This window comes from Triticum urartu, chromosome 6A (assembly GCF_056163025.1).
Source record: "Triticum urartu cultivar PI428250 chromosome 6A, HENAU_Tu73, whole genome shotgun sequence".
Taxonomy (NCBI): Eukaryota; Viridiplantae; Streptophyta; class Magnoliopsida; order Poales; family Poaceae; genus Triticum; species Triticum urartu.
Genome location: NC_141878.1, coordinates 13466617 through 13477344, shown reverse-complemented (window position 1 = coordinate 13477344; position 10728 = coordinate 13466617). Strand labels below are relative to the sequence as shown.

The 10728-nt window shown below is 44.3% G+C and overlaps 1 protein-coding gene across 1 annotated transcript; it reads left to right on the top strand.

Annotated features, from left to right (window-relative positions):
- Positions 1-305: 305 nt before the first annotated feature.
- LOC125513310 (uncharacterized) lies at positions 306-3400 on the top strand. The gene is made up of 2 exons (XM_048678389.2): positions 306-642; positions 750-3400. The coding sequence occupies exon 2, from the start codon at positions 795-797 to the stop codon at positions 2937-2939; it is 2145 nt and encodes a 714-aa protein (XP_048534346.1). The 5' UTR covers positions 306-642; positions 750-794; the 3' UTR covers positions 2940-3400.
- The last annotated feature ends 7328 nt before the right edge of the window (positions 3401-10728 follow it).

Genomic DNA, 10728 nt, shown 5'->3' with positions numbered 1-10728 from the left:
ACGTAATTCATGAGTTTAGGAGCTTCAAAAAGGAGGCTCACAATCTAGCGAAGCATGCATTAAGATTAGGGCCTGGGCGTCATGTATGGCTAGGCCATCCGGAAGGACTTTCCTTCGTCTATGTAAACATTGTAACGGGTTGAATAAAAACTTCGCGAGATTGCCTAAAAAAAACTCATGCGTATATTAGGAAAAAAAATAGCAAAATTAAGTTGTAAGTCGGTGCTCCCAATTCCTTCAAGTACATATGGTGTGGATCCTCAAAAAAAAAGTACATATGGTGTGAAGTTTTTTTCTTTTTCTTTTTTCAGTTAGTTCACGATACAGGTGTGCGAAGCCACTTCCTCGTCGGGATAGGGGAAACCAAAGGCCAGGGAGCGTCTGGACCTGCGGCGGTGGAGGCTCGTCTGCCACCGCGACGGGACAGAAGCCTGCGGCGGTGGAGGGCCGTCCTCACCGGCGTCGGGGACACAGCGCGCGGCGACGGAGGGTCGCCTCGTCTTTATCGGCCTCAGGGCTGCTGCAGCGGCGGAGATCTCGTCCTCGCCCCCCTCAACGCTGCGGCCGTGTCGACCAGCTCGCCGGCGGCCAGATCTCCTTTAGTGCATCGCATTTACCTCCCACAGCAGCTGCAGCTCGACGGTGAGCATCCTGATGACCATGGACCATTTTTACCTCCTACAGCAGCTGCAGCTCGTCCTTCTTCCTCTCCTTTCCTTCCTTTTAAGTTTTAACCCCAGGTTCTGTAGGTGGTGAACGGCGGCGGCGAGGGATTCTTCAGGCCAGGTGGAACTATGAGCCGCCGCTTTGTCCCCGTCGACAGACGCATCTTGGAGCGGAAAATTCAAGACCGGTACTATGCCGGACACATTGACACTCACGACGCACTCAACCTGTTCGACGAATTGATCCAGGTTGCTGGGCCTTCCTCGGTCCGCGCCATTAACTGCCTCCTCACCGTTGTCGGCCGTGATTGCCCCGCGCTCGGCGTCTCCCTCTTCAACCGTGTTGCAAGAGCCAAGGTGCCTCCCCACAATATCACCTATGGCATTCTAGTCGACTGCTGCTGCCGTGCTGGCCGCTTGGACCTTGGACACGCTGCCATGGGACACGTTATTAAGCTGGGATTTGCAGCAGAAGCCATCGTCAATTTCAGCCACCTACTCAAAGCCATCTGCGCCGAGAAGAAGACCAGCTATGCAATGGACATCGTACTCCGGATAATGCCCGAGTTTAACTGCATACCAAACATTTTCTCATACAGCATTCTTTTCAAGGGTCTTTGCAACGAGAAGAGGAGCCAAGAGGCTCTCGAGCTGATTCACATCATGGCTGAGGATGGAGGCAGCTGCCAACCTAATGTCGTGTCCTATAGCACCGTACTTGATGGCTTGTTGAAAGAGGGTGAGGCGGGCAAGGCCTACAGCCTATTTTGTGTCATGCTACAGGGGGGAATTTCGCCGAATGTTGTGACCTGCACTTCAATCATCTCTGGCATGTGCAAAGTTCATGCGATGGACAAGGCAGAGGAGGTTCTTCAACAGATGACTGATAGACGAATTCTGCCAGATGTTGCCACATATACCAGTCTCATACATGGATATTATTCATTAGGACAGTGCAAAGAGGTTGATCGGGTTTTCAAGGAGATGACTAGAAATGGTGTCCAACCAGATGTTGTAACTTACAATATACAGATGGATTATCTTTGCAAGAGCGGAAGGTGTGCAGAAGCTAGGAAGATTTTTGATTCCATGATCAGTTTGGGCCAAAAACCAGATGTTACTATCTACAACATACTGCTTCATGGGTACGCTATGGAAAGATCTTTTCATGATATGAATTGTATTATTGAGTTGATGGATGATAATGGTATTGCACCAGATCATTATGTCTACAACATACTCATATCTGCATGTGCTAAAGAAGAAATGGTTGATGAGGTAATGCATATATTTACAAAAATGCGGCAGCAAGGACTGAACCCTGAAGTAGCGAACTATGGAGCGGTAGTAAACTTGCTTTCCAAGATTGGCCGAATGGATGATGCTATGTCCCAATTCAATCAAATGATAACTGAAGGGTTAGCTCCTGATATCATAGTTTTCACCCCCCTTATTAGTGGTTTCTGTTCTTGTGGCAAATGGGAGAAGGTTGATGAACTATTTTCTGAGATGTTGGATCGCGGCATCTGTCCCGACACAGTGTTCTTCAACACTGTTATGGATCACCTTTGCAAAAATGGAAGGGTTATAGAAGCCCAAGATGTGTTCGACCTGATGGTACACATGGGTGTGAAGCCTGACGTGCGTAATCATGTCACACTGATGCATGGATACTTTGCAGATGGTAAGATGGATGAAATGAGGAAGTTACTTGAAAATATGTGCTCAATTGGCTTGAAACCTGATGTTGTCACCTATAGCATACTGATAGATAGTTACTCTAAGAATGGAAGGATAGATGATGCACTGGTTGTTTTCAGGGAAATGTTGGACGGTGTTAAGCCTTCTATTATCACTTTTAATATTATGATTGGTGTGTTGCTTAAAGGTAGCAGGAAGGAAGAAGCCAAAGATTTGTTTGACGGTATCTGGGCCAAAGGATTAGTGCCTGACGTTGTTACATATAGCTTAATGATACAAAAACTAATAGAAGAAGGTTCTCTACAAGAGTCTGATGATCTATTCCTTTCTATGGAGAAGAATGGGTGTACTGCCAACTCACATATGCTAAATGCTATAGTTAGAAGCTTACTTCAGAAAGGGGAGATTCCTAGGGCTGGGACTTATCTGTCTAAAATTGATGAGAGGAGGTTCACCTTTGAAGCTTCCACAGCTAGCTTGTTGGCTGCACTTGCGTCAGGGGGGAAAGGCCAGGAATATAAGGAGTTACTCCCCGAAAAATACCACTATTTTCTGGAACAGGGCGCTGATTGAAACCTTTTCTAGAGATTTTGCCTAGATGCTATGGAGTGCTAATCGAGGGGTGAACTTCTCTTTGTAGGTTACTTCTTCCAACCTTTTCCTTTTTTAGTACGTTTGAAATGTAATAATCGTTGGAGAAACTGTAGTAAACTTTCTGACTGTCAACCTTTTCTAGAGATTTTTTAGTACTTCTTCCAACAAGCTAGTAGTAAGCTTTCTGGCTATCACCATTTTGTTGATCCACTCTATGTGTTTCATACATATGGATGGCTACTACTTCAAGGGAGTTGCACATTTGGCCTCAGCTAAGCTGCAATTTTTAATTAGTTTTGTCAGTCCTGGATTTATCCTAATAAGTTATCCTTGGCACCTTTTGCCTTACTTTTCTGCTGTACTGATGGTCATATGCTAGATATTCAGCCCTTCATAACTTGAGTAAACTTTGGAGTAAAGATATGGCAAGTTGGCAACCATTGTACTCCATTAACCATGCTGTTATATAGTTGGCAGCAACCATTGTAGATCTGCGTTCCTCCAGTCCTAGGATCGCCGTCGCCTCACCCCGTCGTGGTGTTGGCTTTAGATCCATAGATCAATTTACCAAAACAGCACGAGCAGTACTTACAAGCTAGCTAGCAAGCAAATAGAAGGGCTGCTTAATTGATGAACAGTAAACCAGCCTTCGTACGTAGTTTGAGCTAGCTTGTGATCGGATCGATCGATTTACTTCGGCGGAGGCTGTCGCGGCGACTTGCGTAACTTGTCGAGGGAAAAACTGAACGATGTATTGCCACAGGCACGTCTCGTGCCTGTTAAAAACTTTATTGATTTTCTGATCTGGTTGTTGTATATCGTGGGGTTACAGGGTATATAAAGGAGCTAAACAGCCCAAGACTTATCCTACTCGGCCACTGTTTTGAGTACTACTCGGACACACTAGTACAAGTACTACTCGGATACTCGTAGACGGCATGTTTAGCTCTAACACGTGGTTTGCTTCGCGGTCTGCCCTACTTTGTACACCTCAAGCCTCCTCTTTTGTGCCAGATCCAATACTTTGTACACCTCAAGCCTCCTAATTAGAAGCTTTACGTATTCACAAAAAGAAAATTGTGCTGATCATCATGACTGTCTTGTGCACGACCACTCGTTGAAGTTGTCAGCAGTAAGTTAGTTCCTGTATTCCATTTCTCTTTTACATTATATGGGAAGCATGATGTCCTCAACTAGAATCAGTCCATTACGACTTAACATTCTATTCGTCATGACTTTAATTCCAGATTCATGGTGCCCTACATGATTACAACGAAGATGTTAGGTGCTATTGACTGAGTTTTTGTTTGGACATCACAGATTGACTGAGTTTTTCCCCCTTGATCTTACATGTGAATTTGAAATTTATAGTGGCACGTCGTTATCCTTCTTTGCCCTGTATATTGTTAATATCCTGGGGACGTAATGATGACTCAAACTACGCTGCCATGCAAACAGTCTGGGAGTTCCACCACAAATGTGTCCTAAAGTGCGGAGCCGCTGTCTGCGGTGGATAATGTGGGTTTGTGCACTTCAGCGACTAAACTGTTGAGATTTCCACATGAACTTTTTATTTGCGGGCGGCAAGAGTGAAATCTGGACTGAACGTTCATCCCTAAGTTTATTGAACTTGAACCAGTTAACTGTGTCATCCAACTTTTAATTTTCGTTTACAGATCTTTCTCATGTAGGTCCGAATTACCTGATTGCATTATTGTTCTAAGCATCAGATTACATGAATTCTACTTAAGCTGCTATGGAATTCAGTTCCAGTTATCTAGCGGCCTTAGTTGTGTACATACATTTTTCTAGAATTTTTTGGTGCTGAAATTTAAGGTTGTTAATGTGGCGAAACTTTGCTCCATGATGTTCTCTGCATCAAGGTAGAAATACTGGGTGTTCTGACATATACTGCTGAACTTAGTATGACTGAAACTGAGTCGTTGCTTGGCCAAGGAGCTGCATAATGCCCATATCCAATGTGTGCAGCGTATATTTTGTCAGTGAGGAGGTAAGAACTACTCCTATATGACAGCTTAATTAGCTTGTTGTACTTCATTGCAACTTCTTGATGATGGTATTTGCTAACTTCATGTTCTGGAAGCTACATCCACCATCTATCTTATAGTTATAACTTGCCATCTCTTAGTGCTTGGTGACTAGCTCTGCCCCTATTGAACAAATCATGTTGTATTTTTTGCATCAGCATGTTTTGATACTGTTCCTTCTATTTGTGGTATGAAATTGAAGATGTTTCATCTCTCAATCAACATCAATCAGGAATTACCTTAGACCACATTCAGCAATTTGTCCCCATTTGTGAAAATGCAATCCATTTTCATATCTCTTCTGGAGTCCAAAACACAATCAAGTGGAAATTCACTACGGGCGGTAACTAGTCGGAGGCTTCAGCATACAAAGCACAATTACCTGGGCTAACTTCTACCCCAACCAAAATCCTATAGTTCAGAAATTGTCAATTTCTCTTGGCTGGTCATCCACAGTGGATATGGGCAGTTGACCGTCTAACACGCTGTGGTTGGACAAATTTGGGTCTTTGTCCGTTTGCAAGCAAGTGAATGGCTAAATTTTGGTCTTCGTAAGCAAGTTCTGGAATCATCAGTGCACCTCTTCAAGTGTAGATATACACTCAAGAGTATGGAATGTGTTGAAGCTATGACTTGGGCTGCATGACATGCACCTGCATCTTTAGATAATCACCACCACGGTTAAATATTGGTGGACAAATATTAAGTTCTGGTAGAAAGGCTTTCACCTTCTTGACGATGCCGGTCTTGTGGAAAATTTTGAACGAGCATAGTGTAGCTATTTCTGAAAGGTTGCCGCACCCATCTAATAGTAATTGTATCCGGTGTGTGGGTTTTTTTTTTTTGCTTGCTTCTGGGAGTATGCATTCATGATGTGTCACAAGATTCAAACCGTGAAATACAATCCAAAATTTGTACTCCCTCCGTAAACTAATATAAGAGTGTTTAGATTACTAAAGTAGTGATCTAAACGCTCTTATATTAGTTTACCGAGGGAGTACCATATTATTCACTTTCCATCCTATATTCTCTGCAAACATATAATATATACAAAGCATACTGTTTATTAGAGAGTTTGCCATGTGTCAGTATCAAGGTGTACATAAATATTTCTTTTGTCATCTGCAAGTTTCCTTCGGAAAGCTCAAGAGTGGATCCCACGTGTCAGCGAAAAATGCGAACACTGGTGGAAACTAGACCTCAACTGACAGCTATCGTGCATGAGCCACTAGCGGTAACTGACTAAACGTGCAGGATAGAGCAATCTGACTAAGGACAAGGGGCACGAACGTATGCGCTCAATAGTCAAAAAAAAAATAGTGTAACACTATCGTTGCCGATGCAAGTACTAGCAACAAGATGATGCAAATACTTATAAGAAACTGGTCTGTTGCAAAAGAGATGCACCGGCGTGCACAATGTGTTGCCTGCTCAGCAATACCTATCATCTCTGGAACGTTGAGATTCATGATACCTTCCATGCCTAAGCTTAGACATGCCACACGGTCATGGCGATTCTACAACCGAAGTATGGTGTCAGTAGGCGTAAACAATGGCTTTCCTACACGGTCATGGCGAGAACGTTGAGTTTGCAGTAGGTTGTAGTAGTCCAAATCAATGTACATATATATTTGACAAGTGACATAGCATACAGAGTTAACAATTAGTTTAATTTTACAGGAAAATAGGAGGCTACTGTAAATATATTAAAACTGAAGTAGGTCCCATGCATACAAATGCCACAAAGGGCTAATCACATCGAGCTGGACAACCAGCTACATACCAAGTTCGCTACTGGACTTCCTCGTTGTGCTATATGAAGTACTCCCTCCGTTCGGAATTACTTGTCACAGAAATGGATGTATCTAGACGTATTTTAGTTCTAGATACATCCATTTCCGAGATAAGTAATCCGAATGGAGGGAGTATTAAATTAATCTCCTGCTCAAAAAATTTCCGCCATCTACAAAGACGAGTAGACTACGTTCATATCCCTCAAACTGTGATCAGATACTCCATGCAGCCAAATTGGAGATCACCATGAAAAATGGTTTATGTGAATTTTGCTTCAGAAGTTTCAAGTTTTTATGGAAATGTTCTGCCATATTAATTCAGGTACATAGAAAAGATCGGGAAGGCCTCAGCAGCATAGTTTCAACTGGTCATTTTTCGATAAAGGGCACTTTTATTAATTTAAAATGTAGCATCAAGCGGATACAAAGCATCATGAGCAACACTCTGCCTCTGCATAACTACGATGCACACAGCCAAACACAAACAATCTAATAAAAGATAAATAAAAAGACCAATATATCGACAACAATAGATACATATACGACCGACACTATGCCTATGTCAAAGCAGTGGCAGAGCTGGGGTTCCGCCTGGACGACACGAGCAAGCTTTGTGGCCCGTTCAGGACCGGACCGTACGGTCCAGGCCCGGTAGAAAAACATGACGGTCCGGGCCCTGAAATACAGACTGCAAAAAGTTCGGTCCGGTCCGGTCTTTAACCAGGCTGACCGAGCGGACCAACGGCGCAAGGCCCATGAAAAGGCCATCCGGCTAGACAGACCGAGCGACCCCCCTCCACTCGTTCCATTCCCCCTCCTCCTGGGTCGATTCCCTTCTCGCTCTCCTCACATCGCCTCCTCCTCTCCAATCCTAACCCTAACCCTAAGGCGACGGTGCCGTCGCCCGCGGCCTCTCCCCTTCATCGATGGCGCCATCTCGTCCGAGTACGAGTTGGAGGAGCACGTGTACGTCGGGGACGCAGCAAGGCCAACACGCCATCGGTCCCGCCTTCCCTGGTTCCTCGCCTAGCGCCACGAAGAGGAAGAGGTAACCTTGCTGTAACCTGTAACCCTCGCCGAACTAAGATGATTCAGTGCTAGAGACTTAGATAGGAGATCTGGAGATATAGTGTTTGAACAAGAAACTTTTGTCCCACTAAGAATTTCTGAATTTTCTGAACAAATGTAAGAGTTTCAGGAGATGTAGTGTTTCAACAGCAAACTTTAGTCAGGAGATTATACTGACAAGTGACAATAGTTTCTGAAAAAATGCTTGATTGCGCACTATTGCTAGATGACCATGTTTGTTTGCACTAGTACTAGATGATTTAACATCTTTGGTCAGGAGATGTAGTTCTAGAGAGTAAACAGTATGTGTCGAACAAGTTTTCTATGCTACAACAAGAGGAAGATGAATCATTTGCACTTGATGGTTGATGTACTGACTGTGGATATTATGTGCTGTTTTTTTGTAGAGAATGGTGAAGGAGAAGGGGAATGAGAAGGGAAAGGGTGCTGGTAAGGAGAATGGGAAGGCGAAGGGTGCTGGTAAGGAGAATGGGAAGGCGAAGGCAAAGGAAAAGAGCTTGAATTACCTAATTAGGCAAGATTTGGCGTTGCCTCCGCCGGTTCCGAGGAAGAAGAGAAACCTAAGGTGCAGATTAGGAAGGCGAAAGACTTTCACAATGCCCCAATGGGAGAGTTGATTTGTAGGTTAAAAAACACCCTACGCCTCCTCCGCGTCTCCCCGACCGCACCGGTGCCGGCGTGCGTGCCGCGGAAGCCGCTGCCTCCGGCTCCGCAACCGGCTCCGAGCTACCTCATGCATCTACTATTGTATGATTGCTTTACTTGATGCTTGATGTAGCCATATTTCTATATAACCATATAGGTGTTGTTTTACTTATTCGTGCGCTCATGTGTGTTAGGTGGTAGAGGACGAGGAGAAGGAGGACGACGACGAGGACGAGGACATGGATGAGGACAAGGACAAGGAATATGAGGAGCAGAATCTGTTTGTGGTTCCTCCATTGCAAGCGGGTGCTGATATGTCGGATGATGATACATCAGATGGGTATAAGGATTCAGCTGATGAACTAGAAGGTGACACTATGTCCGAGGAATCACTTGTGCATGTTGTCTCTAGTGAGGAGGAGGCAAGAGAAAGGAAAAGGAAAAAAGAACAAGAGGCCAAGAGCCAATGCTCCTGTTAGGATGTCATCCGATGTTTGGGCCCATTTTCACAAGGTCAGGGAGCCATGTGAGAAGACTGGAGAGATTGCGTTGAAGGCTGTTTGTAATTATTGTATCGACAAGAAGTATGCGTATACGCAAGGTGGCAGCACCACAACTATTGGAAGGCATCATTTAAAATGTAAGGGTTACAAGGCCAAGATGGCTAGGGATGCCATCCAAACAACTCTTGAATTGTGCAAAATCAATGGTACAACAAGTGGTCCAACAATGCACCCCTCTATTGAGTACGACCAAGGAATCGTCAAGGAGCTTATTGCTAAGATGATACGTGTGCATGAGTATTCATTTAGAATGGTTGAACATGAGTGGTTCAACATTCTAATGCAGTGCATGAATCCAAATTATAAACCCATTGGAAGGAAGGCAATACGAGCCGAGTGCATGAGGGTCTGCAAGAAAGAAAAAGAGGTGCTTAAATCTGTCCTAAAGGGTGTGAGCTCCATATGTCTAACTACATATATGTGGACAAGCAACCAAACCTTATCTTACATGTGTGTGGTTGCACACTATATAGATGTCAATTGGAAGATGCAAACCCGTGTTCTTGCTTTCACAGAGTTGGATCCTCCTCACTCTGGAAATGTCATTGCGGATGCTCTCTATGTGTGTGTGACAGAATGGAATATTGAGACGAAAATTATGTCTGTGACACTTGACAATGCTTCAAACAATGATGGTGCGGTCGATGCTTTGAAGGCCAAGTTCTCGTTTCGGAGAGGTATGCTTGTATGCCTTCTGTTTTTACACATATGCTTGCTGTTTTTGCTCATATGCTTGTTGCTATGCTCATATAGAAGCTCTTTGTGCTCATATGTTTGATGTTTGTGCTCATATGCTTGCTGTTTTTGCTCATATGCTTGTTGCTATGCTCATATAGAAGCTCTTTGTGCTCACATGTTTGATGTTTGTGCTCATATGCTTGCTGTTTTTGCTCACATGCTTGTTGTTTTTGCTCATATGCTTGTTGCTATGCTCATATAGAAGCTCTTTGTGCTCATATGTTTGATGTTTGTGCTCATATGCTTGCTGTTTTTGCTCACATGCTTGCTATTTTTTCTCATATGAAAGTTGTCTTTTGTAGGTAAGGACTTCGAAGGCCAATATTTTCATATTCGTTGTTGTGCACACATCCTCAACTTGGTCATGCAAGATGGGACAGAGATCTTAGATAATTTGACAAAAAACTACCACAATTGAGGTTCGCGTCCCACAAAACTACCACTTTTAAAAGAGTGACTGATAACTACCAAAAAATTGGAATCTCGTGACTAAAAACTACCACTTTCGGAAAATGGCCAGTTTAGAAGATTTAAATGTGTTTATGACATGCGGGGCCCGTCTGTCAGGGCTGATGTGGCAGGAAAGTCAACTTCGTTATTCCGGACCGTTAAGTTGACCGTTATGATAGGGGGGCCCACACATCATTCTTCTTCCTCCTCTCTCTCTCTGGCATTTTAACAAACACTTTCAGTGCATGGAGGGAAGTAGGTGAGCTTCATAGTCGCACCAGTCGGCGACCGAGGACATCGGTGAGGTGTGGTTGCTGGCCATGGCGGATAGCTATGGCCAGCTCGGTCGAATTCACGTCATCGCGACTCGCCCTCCCCGTCTTCATGCGGCTGCTGCTCGCGCTCGCCGTAGCGGGCCAGCTCCTATGCAACCCCACCCGGC

Bases quoted from the DNA above. Each gene is read 5' to 3' on its own strand.
- LOC125513310 (XM_048678389.2), top strand. From the start codon at position 795: ATGAGCCGCCGCTTTGTCCCCGTCGACAGACGCATCTTGGAGCGGAAA.